Source organism: Xyrauchen texanus, chromosome 49 (genome assembly GCF_025860055.1).
Source record: "Xyrauchen texanus isolate HMW12.3.18 chromosome 49, RBS_HiC_50CHRs, whole genome shotgun sequence".
In the NCBI taxonomy this organism is placed as follows: Eukaryota; Metazoa; Chordata; class Actinopteri; order Cypriniformes; family Catostomidae; genus Xyrauchen; species Xyrauchen texanus.
The window spans coordinates 18,745,860-18,758,904 of record NC_068324.1 but is presented as its reverse complement, the minus strand read 5'-3'; the positions used below and the strand labels follow the sequence as shown (position 1 = coordinate 18,758,904).

General features: G+C 36.8%; 1 protein-coding gene across 1 annotated transcript in view; it reads right to left on the bottom strand.

Annotated features, from left to right (window-relative positions):
• LOC127640470 (oxysterol-binding protein-related protein 5-like) overlaps window positions 1-5,125 on the bottom strand; it is a 31,996-nt gene extending 26,871 nt beyond the window's left edge. Inside the window, exons 1-6 of the mRNA XM_052123065.1 lie at window positions 4,973-5,125; window positions 4,062-4,135; window positions 1,163-1,243; window positions 635-736; window positions 321-524; window positions 120-204 (exon numbers count right to left, since the gene is read on the bottom strand). Of these exons, the coding sequence (XP_051979025.1) occupies window positions 120-204; window positions 321-524; window positions 635-736; window positions 1,163-1,243; window positions 4,062-4,135; window positions 4,973-5,108 (682 nt within the window). The 5' untranslated portion in view covers window positions 5,109-5,125. The remainder of the gene's footprint in view (window positions 1-119; window positions 205-320; window positions 525-634; window positions 737-1,162; window positions 1,244-4,061; window positions 4,136-4,972) is intronic.
• Between the last annotated feature and the right edge of the window lie 7,920 nt (window positions 5,126-13,045).

Sequence of the window (13,045 nt, the reverse complement as noted above, 5' to 3'; positions counted from 1 at the left end):
ATACCGTGGTATACCGTGAAACCGGAATACCGCTGCAAACCTACCTACTATATGACTTAAATTAATCCCAAATGCTTAGGAAACAACAGACAGACAAACGGATGAGTATACTTTCTCACCATCAGATTCAGATGCAGCTCTAAAGATCAGGTAATTGCTAGGCAAAGGCTGTGTGATGGAGCCCACTGTTTCTCCTTTAGGACCCTGGGAATATAAAAGCAAAAGTTCCAATCAATCCAAACCAAAGTTTTATTAACTCAACATTAGCTTAATTAGTGCAACCCAAGAGCACGAAGTGTTTATGTACACTGAAATCTAACCTTCATGGCCCATATGGACTTGTCCAGTGGATGGAAGACTTTGAAGCAGAATCCATCTTTCTTCGAGGGTCTTTCGATGAGTTTGCAGGCATTGAGAAGGATCGTTCCCACCCAATGCTCCGAACCAGGGGTCTTATAAATCACGAGAATGCCAGGTCTCAGGACACACCACAATTTTGTCCAGCTCTTCAGTGACCCTCGAATCTGAGACAAAAAGTCCCAGAAGCCCGTCTTAAAGGTCATCAGCTATTGGGAAATTACTGATCATGGTTACAATGAAAACCAATGAGGTTTACCAATGGTGTTAATGGTACCTTTAGCCAGTTGGACATTAGAACCACACTTGGATCCTTAAGGGCACTGAAGAGCTCTTTGGCAACCCTCTTCTTTTCCTGTCGATAATTCATTTTCTGAACCTGGGATATAATGCCAAGCATTATTGCTTTAACACGCTCTATTAAAACATCAGCAAGGGGGAATTTAGTGGGGCCTAAAATTTTGAATGAATATCAAATCTGAAATATTTATTTTCCATTTAACAATTTTGACATAAATTGGTTGATGTCTCAGACTTTTGGATCCCACTGTAGATACATAGCAAGACTGGCAAAGTGTCAAAATAAAAGCCTTGCTAACCACCAGAGGGCACCAAATACAATCTCAAAGAGCCACAAATCAACAACAACAACAAAAAATATTTCCTCTTCTACTGTACGTGTCCATATACGCACATTCTGTGCAATCCACCTCCCTGCTTGACATTGGTGTCCACAACCATGAATAAGCATCTGTTTTGAGAAACTGGGTCATGATCTCTGCCTGTAGTGGGAAGTCCATCATACCTTAAGCGATTCTTTTCTTGCCAGCTTCTCCGTGGGCGAGGAAGACTCTTTCTCGACACCAATAAACATCCTGGATTCTGACTGAAGAAGGAAAACGAAAATTATGATAGAAGTTGTATCTCATCCTTGGCTAACCATTTTTAAGTTTCGACTTCATGTGAAGTCAACATGGCCTTATTTACTTATTTAATTCACGTTCCTGATAACATTGAGAACGATTCAATTCCTTTTTGTATGACGTCACCAAGCCCTCTTATTTTTCAACCCTCTCCTCCAACCACCTTATACATTTCATGATCCAATCAATTCCCAATGGATACATTTCCGCTCAGCACTTTATCTCAGATATCCTGTTTTATTCTGAAATGCATTGCAGTATGGAAGTAAAATGGGTTGCAAATGTCGTTTCATGTTGACTTTCAAAGCTTAAAGTCCCTGTAAAGTCAAAATTAAGTATGTGTTCTGAGTTTGTCATATCACAGAAAAATGTGTTATTAGCCACCCAGCCAAATTTGAATGATAAAAAAAGTCAGCAAGTACATAAAATAAGCTATCAAAATCTTGAAAAAATGAGCAATGGTCACTGCTCTCAAACGCTGAGGGCGTGTCCGCTGGCTGCGCTGAAACCACGCCCACTCGCGGGAAAGCTGCCGTCGCCACACACACTCAACTGTCACCGCTACAGCCGGAATGGATGCTCCTAGCAGTTTATTAGGTTTTACCAAGCCATATATGTTTGAGCCTCCAGAGCCTGAATCTGATTCAGAGGACATTGACCAAGAAAGTCAACATCGTCCCCCTTGTTCTGCAACAGAATGGTAAGAGACAGTTGTCTCCGACGAAAGTTTATAAAACTATCCCTTGTAAAATGATCACTACAGAGGCGGGTTTTGGTAGTGATCCTCAGCTCTCCATCAAGGTGGCTCTTCACAAAATTAATCCACCTCTTCCTGATGTGATCGTTTTTAGGAAATTTAAATAAGGACACCGATCTGTTTCGTACATGATCGCATCCAGGTAGTACGCATTTCTGTGCCGAAGGCATAGCTAACTAGCAAACTGTAGGCTGTAGTAACTAATAATAGTACTGACAGTAACTCGCGATTGAGCCAAACTGATGCTGAATGTGCTCTATTTATATTGTTAGGGAGCGGCCAGACTCAGGGGTTCCAGTGCGTCATCAAGTAGGGGCGTGTCCAGGAGCTCAGGGGCTCCAGTGCGTCATCGAGCCCCGTTTTAGCCCGCCCAAAAAATCCGGAAAATAGCAATGGTGAAAAACTGTTTAACGGTCTAACTCCACAATTCAGTCCTTCACAGTTCACAGTCTTTGTAATATGTTTTAGCAATACATTTCTAACATTTATAATGTGTTTAGAATTTTTTTTTAGAATTGCCTTTACAGGGACTTTAATACTCATATTATACCGCATGTAAATCTACGTCCAACTACACCTCTTTCACACTAACTGCAAAAGACACCAGGCTAAATGTAGCAGGTCTGTTTGGTCAGCTGTGGGTGTCAGTTGACCAGAGACCACAGAATGGAGAAGACAGACCTCCTCTCAGGCCCAAATTAGACTCCAAACCAGAGAATACATTTAAAAAAAAACTCTTCCAATGCTAAACCTTTTTTGTTGACTTACATAGATGGCATTCATAAATATTGCATTAGATCATGGGATATTAAATGACATATTTTCAAAATTGACTACACTGAAAAACTTTCTACATTGAATAATTTAAAGCGTGAACTTAAGTAAATATTGTTTATGACTATTTGTTATTTTTACAATGCACCACCATGTATTAATCCTAAAGTAGAAAACCTTATTTAAGTGAATTTTGCTGGTAAATAAAATAATTTTACTTAACTTTTTGAAGCTGTTGTTTCCAGCATGCACCAGGCTTTGCCAGTTAATTTACACAATTTTTATTGTTGATTTTGCTGTAACGTTTGGTAACTTGTTATTTTGTGACGTCTGAAGTTAATTTTCTACTCAAAATTACCTGTTCAAGATAAAAAAAAGATCTGTTAACTGTTCCCTTCGTCGTGTTTTGTGCACCAAGTGTTAAGGTCTGTGTGCGCAGCTCCATATTGTGATCCCACTGCCATTAATGCAAGGATATGTTTTCTCATAGACTATAGCATGCATGGAGCTTTCCGGTAGAAAGCTTCCATATGTCATGTGGCTCATCGTTTCATGTGTTAATAGTAAAAGTTCAAAATGTAGAATGTTCTAGCAAAATGTTAATTTACATTTACAAGAACTAACTTATTTAAATACCACGTACATCAGATTTGTATGTAAAAGTTACTAATATGTTATAAATAGACTCTCTCACTTCAATCAATAGTGTGTCATGAAATTAAGTAGATTTTACTTAATTTTATACCAATAAAATGTACTTCAAAAACTGAAAAACTGCCAAGAAGTTGAATTACTGAAGTTTAATTCAATTTTAAAACAGAAAAACTTGCAACATAAAAATTAAGTATTGATGGGTTGCTGAAACGACTAGTCGTCTAATCTGTCTTGATGTATTAGGTAGATTTCACATTGCTATACAGTTGCTAAGGTGTTCTGAGTGGTTGTTAGCACATTGCTAAGCGCAGTTATTTTGTAACCACCAACGATGCCTGTTTGTATGTGTGCATAGTCCAACGGTTAAAAAAGCTTTTTAAGAGTTTGAGGTTATGTTGTTTTATATGGGTGAATGAATGACAGGCTTTATTTGACATGACTTTAGAAAAAAAAAACCTAGTGAAAGGGTAACTAGGCTGAAATAACCGATGTGTTATAAAAATGTGCTTCACTAAGCAAGTACAGGGTATTTTCTTTTCCATCTACATTATTATGCATCATATTCCATGCAGGCAGTCAACAACCAGATTACGTACCACGCTGCTGGGCGACTGGGACGGGCTGACCTCGTCTCTCAGTAAGGGCAAACCGTTTCGCTCCGTTTCATTACCTGTAGAACACACACATGAAAACGCACGCGTGCACACATCCACACGAGAACACAAAGAACTAATTAATATCAAGGGGAAGGTATGAATGAAGCACGTTGTTTTTCAGTTGTTAGGGTGTTCTAGGGAATTACTAGGGTGTCATGTGTATTGCTAGCATGTTGCTATGCGATTACTAAGGTGTTCCGAATGGTTGTTTGTGCATTGCTATTCAGTTGTTAGTGTGATCTAAATGGTTGTTAGCATGTTGTTTTGAGGTTGCTCTAGTCTATTGAGTGGTGGTTAGCATGTTGCTATGCAGTTGCTAAGGTGTATTGAGTGGCTGCTTTAGCGTAACTAGGGTGGTCTGGGTGGCTATCGGAATGTTCTATTTGGTTTCTAAGTTCTGAGTGGTTGTTAGCGTGATATTATGTGGTTGCTAAGGTGTTCTGAATGGTTTCTGAGGTGTTGCTAGGGTGTTGTGGTTGGTTGCTAAGTGGTTGCTTACTGACTCTTTTATTGCCTATTTCAATGCCTTAGCAAACATAACTAATGATCCCATAGTTAAACAAAAGTTTCACAAAAGTAGATAAAATGAATACATTATTTCCTAAATTATTTTCTTTTGAATAATCTGTTTCACTCAGAAATACTTCAGACAAACATTCCTCAGACTTACACAGACCGTTTATATGGTAAGCAACCACCTCATAACCACCCATAACTCTCAGAACCCCTTTGCAACTGAATAGCAATGCCATGGCATTGTGGTGGTGAGTTTTGCATGGGCAAACATCACTTGCCCATTTTCTGCTATAAAAGTCAAGTGGTTTTGGCAGATCTCAGAATAGAATGGATACCTGGGCTGAGCGTGTACAGTTCATTGTCTCCTCCATAGGAAAGGTTGCGGGTCAACACATGCGTGTCGATTTTTGGAGGAGAGGTTGCCGTGGGACAGTGAGAGAACCGCCTGCAGAACAAGTTCTCTTCTTTCATTGCTCCAGCCAGTCTATCACTCTGAAAGAGAGAAGAAGAATTTTATAATGGCAGCCTATGTAGCAGCATAAAAGTAGACACATTTGCATTTTTTAGAATTTGTATTAAATATTAGAATTATATATATATATATATATATATATATATATATATATATATATATATATATATATATATATATATATATATATATAACACATGTTGATGCGGCTATCCTTATGAGGACTCTCCATAGACATAATGATTTTTATACTGTACAAACTATAGATTGTTAGATTGTTAATTGCCTAACCCTACCTCTAAATCTAAACTCTCACAAAAAACTTTATTTATTTTTACATTTTCAGAAAAACATTGTTTAATATGTTTTTTTTAAGCAATTTTAATTACGGGACACAACAAATGTCCTCATAAACCACATTTATGGCATAATACCCTTGAAATTATCAATTTGTAACCTTAAAAAATCGTCCTCGTAAACCACCAAACCTGCCGACACACGCACGCACACACACTAATGCAGCTCTTGTCCTTAACAGATAATCAGTGAGGGAAAGTGTATCATCTCCATGCCAACTTTGATGCAAACTGTTTCAAATTGCTTATGTGACATGAACATAGATGTAATGGAAAAACTGCAGAGAGAACAAATACAGCAATATGAGTTTTTTACATTTTGTATTATCTAATATTCACCAAACAAACTTTATGCTTTCTTAATTTAACTATTTGCATTCTTTATGCTAAAGTTCGAAATCTAGAGTTTAAATATGAAAGGTCTGAGGTTACATGCAATAACACTAATCAAATCAGGAAATCTAAGCAACATGGGATTTTATGTGCAGAGCAACTGAATCAAGTTTCTAGCATCATTCCCTCTCATGAAACAGAGCTAAAAATAGTCTTTCTGCTGCAGTGAGGGGTTGACGGGGGTGTAGGAGTCGCTGTCTTTAGAGCACTGCAGGTTACAGAAACTCCACCCTGCATATAAACAGGCAGCCAACTGGACCAATCAGAGCTCAGAGGCAGAGCTGGAGGTTTGATCTATTTACATGCCTAAGAGTCCAATTGTCCAATCACTTAACACATTTACATGCACAATCTTTTTATTTTTGATCTTTTTATTTTTTTATTTGTGTAAGGTCTTTATTGGTTTTTAGCAAAAACCGATTGCCATACATAGATTTTTGACTATCACTCTGATTCCGTGTTGCAAGTAAACACCACTACTGACATTCTTACCAGCTCGTCCATTGTGTGCAAGTGTTGAGTGAATGACTCTTTTTGAATGACATCAAAAACAGAGAATAACAAAATTATTTTGAATCTCATATAAACACAATTTTCTTCTGTTTTCTGATTTTTTTGGTAGTTTTCATCAGCATATTGGTGTGCATGGAAATGCAATGAATAAGTGTTTGGGAAACAGTAATTATTTTTGCAATGACTTTGGTCATGGTGATGCTAATGGTGCAGAAATTTCACACTTCAACTGTAATAATAGCTCAATTGTTTTTCCTAGACACCAATTTCCATGTTGGAAAGCAATAAATACTTCTGCTTGAGTCTCCTGCTTTTCAGACTTTTCTCCTGAGGAAAAAATGACCCCAGTAATCCCAAACATGTCTCCCCTAAAGTTTCAGAAGAGATCTCAATGTGTCAAAACTCTGCTCAAATTTGCAAAGATACCAGAGGCTATCCACATTAATTTCTATACAACATAATATTGCTCTATACTTTAAATCTGCGACAAAAGTCATTTTTCCACCATTGAGCTGAATGGTTCTTGTTGAAGAACAGTCCCATTACGTATCAGTCAAGTCTTTTTGACACATTTATGGTTTCTTTCACCATTGTGGTGCTGCGAAATAAGGATTAGAATGGATTTACTGGTCAAGTGACCACTTGGGTGTCACCATGTTGGGAAAAAATGCTACAGTTAGTTAACTGTGCTTAGAAAAATGGGCTGAAACTCTTGGAAGTTCTAGCAAGACAAAAACTGAAAAGGCTTGTTTTATCCATACCCCATGCATTGCATACAAACAGCATACAACCATTGTTTGGATGTTTCCAATCATAACTGGCAGCCATCATAATGTTAATGAGAGTTTTTTGACCCTGCATGCCTGGACTATGATCTACTCCAGTAATCTTTAAATTGAGTTGAGTAAATGAATAGTAGAAACACTAAACTGAACAACTCTAAAGAATGATGCAAAGCCACCACTGGGCAGAGACTCTCGGGTGTCCTCCAGTGAACTGGCAAACTCTGATTTAAGCTCCGGCACCACACAGCAGCTACAAAACAATCTCTATGGAGACTTCAGAAGAAAAAAACTCTTTATCCTGGCAGCTGACATCTTTAATCACTTCATGACAAAGCAAGCACAGAGACTAAAGCCAGAGAGGGGTTGATGCAGTTAGAACGGCTATGACATCTGAATGGATCTCGGTTGAAAAGTGAACAATTTTACAACAGTAAAACTAACTATACACTGAAAAAAAATGTTTCGTAACTTTTTAACATTTGGAAAAAGTGTGTAAAAATGCTCTAGAAAAAAATCTTTAATTGGTTAACATATAATAATATATATATTTAACTGGAACAGTAAAATCTTGTAAATAAATTATATTAAAAACTTAAGATTTTACTGTATAATCAACAATAAAAAATGCTTCAGGAATCAAAATGACATTCCGTTATGCCTGAAATATGGTTACTGTATTTTTATGATTATTTCCTGGCAACTTTTACAGTGTAGTAGCGATGACATTTTGGCGGTAATGTTGCAGATTCAAACTAAATCTATTAATAGAGTTTGTACATAATCTTATATTTGAGAGAAGGGGGAGTGAACATTTTGACAATACCAAATGAGAAACTTCACCTAAATAATAGTAAATGAAACATACACAAAGGTGGTAAATTAAATTAGCACTTATTTTACATAATATTAACTCAAAACTCACAAAAAGAAATGTTTATTATGAATTGATTAAGTTGGAAACTGTAACTGACGTTTTCAACCAATTTTGTTTTACATCTTTTAACCAAGTAGGCATGGTTCACCAGGTTGATGCCAATAATCTAAAAATGATCAAATATAGTCTGATTAATCATCCTATAAATATTGCTGGGTTTCCATACATTTATTTATTTTAAATTTTGTGACTGCTACTATTGCTGCCTCATTGGTAGCCTTAAGTGAACCCATTTTAACTCCATGTTGCTTCCCATCCAATATCCATTAGCTATGAGACATGATGCTATTTGACAATTGAGAGAAAGTCTATAGAACAATGGACCTACCAGTGCAGGGATGGACTACACGCCAATTCATGGATCCAGCTAATCTCCACCCTTACTGGGGTTTTAATCCAACTCCTAGCACTGGATTTAAGACCTAGCCAAATACCCTACACTAATGTTGGCATTACATCAGCAGACAGAGGCATGGCCGATCTCACAAGACAAGGTCTCTGACATGCATTGCGTGGTGACCTAATTTCCATCAGTCATACAAGGCTTTAGCTGCATAAGTTGCAATCAAAGCTTCCACTCAAGCAGAAAGAAACACACGAGACTGTACAAACATGTTTAGTGGTTACATACTGTGGTACCTCAGGGCTCAGTGCTTGGGACACTTCTCTTATATACACAACATCATCATTCAAGCACATGGGTTCTCTTACCACTGCTACGCCGATGACACGCAGCTCTACTTGTCTTTCCAGCCTAACAACACCACGGTGACTGCTCAAATCTCAGCCGGTTTGGCAGACATCTCTGCCTGGATGAAGGAACACCACCTGCAACTTAACCCAGTGAAGACTGAGCTCCTTGCCTTTCCAGCCAACCCTGCTGTTGAACACAACATCACCATTCAGCTTAGTTCAACTACAAAAATGCCTTCCAAAACGGTCAGAAATCTAGGGGTGACCATCGATAACAAACTCAATTTCACAGACCACATCTCAAAGAGATCGATCATATACATTTACACTCTACAATATTAGTAAAATAAGACCCTTCCTCTCTGAACATGGCACACAACTTCTTGTTCAGTCACTTGTCATAACTAGACAGGACTACTGTAATGCGCTAATTACAGGCCTCTTTATTTATTAGACCTCTGCAAATGATCCAGAATGCAGCAGCACGTCTGGTCTTTAATGAACCAAAGAGAGCGCATGCTACACCACTTCTTGTCTCTCTTCACTGGTTGCAGGTTGATGCATGTATCTGTAATTCAAGGCTCTGATGCTGGCATACAGAACAGTCACTGGGTCTGCTCCAACATACCTAAAATCATTTCTGCAGAGGTATGTTCCCACCCAGCCTGCGGTAAGCTAAAGAGTGGCACCTTGTTGTACCAACACAAAGACACACCAAAACACTTTCCCCGACTTTTGGTTTCACTGTACCACTTTGGTGGAAAGACATTCCCAACTCCATCCATGAAGCAGACTCACTCTCTGTCGGCTAAATACACGTTTCCATGAGCACTTATCAATTCACTCATAATATATATATTATTGCACTTAACTTACTGCTGCATGTTTTTCCAAGTAAAAAATGTATGTCTTCTTAATATTTAATCAAAACTTGGTCTGCCTCTGAAACGTCTGTCCTTTTCTGTCACAAAACCTTCTTACTTTTTTCAAACAACAAAAGGGACAATAATAAAACCGGGAAAATATATTATGCAGACACCTGCAAAACAATCACAAATTTACACCTCATACAATTTAATATAGTTAATGCCTTAAACTTTATGCACATTATGCAGACGTATAAAATGTTACCATGATACATAATGTTTTGTTGTATTTACATTTAAATAGAATATAATTATAAAGGTCTACTTATATCAAGGTATCAATGAACCTACATTGGCCTATTTTTTTAATCTAATATATCAAAATTAAGGCATAAAATAGATAAATTAAAGAAAAAAGAAGACTTTTTTTATATATAAAATAATTCAATAGCATAAATCAATAAATTACTGACACATATTTGTGTGCAGGACCAAAGGTGCCACATGATTGAATTACAAATTAAGAGGGAATTGAGGAAAAAACTGGGGAGGGGGGGGTCGTTGGTTAGCCAAGGGTTTTTTTGGCCATACCCTATGTTCTCGTGAAACGCCGCCGCTGGTGATCGAGCTTGAAATCATGCTCGAGACTGCAATGGAAATGTACAGTGAAAAAGCAGTTATATTTAAGTATGTTCTCACCAGAAACCAATTGGATCGCTTCAGAAGAAATTGATTTAACCCCAATAAATGATTAGTCAGTTGTTGTACAACTCGTCGATTATTCAACAGCATCAAAATAGATACGTGTGGTAGTTTTTTAATAACCATCTGGCAACCACCCACCCTAGCAACTGCACAGAAATTTTCTAAAAACAACTTAGCAACAGCATAGAAACAACCTGGCAACCACCCAGAACAGCCTAGCAATGGCATTTCTTTCACATACTGTAGCACTGCACTAAAACAGAGCACCTTTGCAACTGGATAGCATGCCCCAGCAACCACCTAGAACACCCTAGTAGCAACCCTAGTAACCATGCAATACCCAAAAGTATTGAAAATACCTTAGCAACTACCCAGAACACCCTAGTTTTGCTTCACATCTTCTTTAGAAAATGTAAAAATAATTATTCTGTGGTTAATATCTGTTTCAGGTTTAATGAGTTTTACAAATTATATTGTTAGACATTTTCACGAGGACATCTACTCATTATATACACATCGTATTTTGGTTAAACTAACATCACACATAACCCCATCATTATTTTACAATTCATAATGTTTCGCCAAAACGTTTCAAATTAATTAAAAGTCAAAACACAGATTAAAAACTACATAAGTGGTTTCTTCTCTTACCCTCTGGAGAAGACGCAACGTGTTGTTGGATGCATGATTCCTTGTGATTTTGATTTAGATTCATGATTTACAAAACAAATCATTAAGAACACTTTTTGAATCTTTTTGACCTATTCAAAAGAATCAAATGAAAAGATTAAACTCAAATGATTCCTTCTCAAATCAAATATCACTATGGCAGGTCTGCATGGGATTTACACGTACAGCTGCAGAAAGTTTTCTTTTTTTTTTGTTGCTGCATTCAGTCGCAAAAGAATTAACTTTCTCTTTAAAATGTAGAGAAGTAAGATTGAAAGTCAACAGAAATATTTATATATTTATAAATGTGTGTATATATATATATATATATTAGGGCTGTCAATCGATACATTTTTTTAATCAAATTAATTACATGGTGTCCCGATTAATTAATCGTGATTAATCGCATATACAAATATTTGCTGAGAAAGCCCCTCATATAACAATAATTCAATATATAATGATTATACATATTTATATCAATATATAATTATACATGGTTATCTTTAAATATTTAAAATGATATATATATATATATATATATATATATATATATATATATATATATATATATATATATATATAAATATATAAAATAAAAATATTCAGATAATTAAAATGCATTCTTGTGCCAGATGAGTTAATCATTGATAAGACAAAAAGCAGCTTTAGAATACAATGTATTTTTTACTACCATATTATTGATCATATGTCAATCATTGGCATTCAGTTCACAGCAATCCATTTCACAAGTGAATCTGTGAATTTATATATATATATATATATATACAGTATATATATTAATTCATTTAAATATAATCTGTAAAAACGATATATCAGACTACCTCTTGTTTTTTTGTCCTTTTTTAATAATGAATTTACATTTTTGGGTGAACTATTCCTTTAGGTTTAAGGCTAAAGCTGACTTTAGGTTCTAAAGGTTTTTGTGTCACTTAATGCAGACCAGTGTGGTATTTTCAGAGTCTCACATGGGGAAAGTCTAAAAACACTGGCTTCCCACTGAGCATAATCTTTAAATAGACTAAGAGCATGGCCCCTGTTCTCTCAACTCCACTAATGATGTGTTCTGCCTTGTGGGCGCGTCCATGACCAGTAACAGGGTTAGTCAGGGTTAGCTTGTACCCTCATCCAAAGGCTGACAATGCTCAGTCCTAATTTCTTCTTGGAGAAGCAGCAATTACAGTTCCTTGAGGGGCTTGATTGGGTGCTATTCAGGGACACAAGCACTAAAGGGACCACGCAAATGTTTTTCTTGAAGGCCAGTGTAACCTTACAGGTTGTGACTAAAGTGCTAAAGGGAATACAAAAAATATAAGAAGCCGGAAATCAAAGCCAGGTTTAAAAACTATTACTATATAAACAAAACTGAAAAGCACAAGCTCAGGATGGGGATGGGCAGTAACATAAATAACATAAACCTGTCCTGCCCACTAATATCTGCTTAAATACATCTACCTAAATAAAACAAAACCTTTACTAGTTGACACATTTCTACATTACATAGTGCCACACAAAAGGCACGTCATACCAACCAGCCCAACTCTGAAACCTAGATATTTTAAATGAGGCTGCATTCTGAAACTGGGACTACTGTGGCAATACTGTAGGAGAGAAAGGGCTTTTAGCCTAAGAGTTTTATTTATTCATCAGCATGTGCTGCATTATGTCCCAGCTAATTGTGGTGTCCCCATAGCTCATCTCTATTTTGAGCACATTGCGATGGTCGTAACTTTCCAACATCACCCTACATCACATCACACACTACATTTAACACAGACTTTAATGTGCATTATGTAGGACAAGACAAAGAAATGGGAATTTAAAGACTTCCTTAAAAGGTCTCCCTTCCTCCCACCACCCCAAGTAGCCTAATTTCTGCAGGACTAAAAGTTTATTTTGCTTTCTGAGATTATAGCTGATTTGTTATCCTTTCCATCAGCATTACTGTCGGCATTACTGTATTTGAACAAAGGGCAGCACTAAACTGTTACTTTGCAGGAA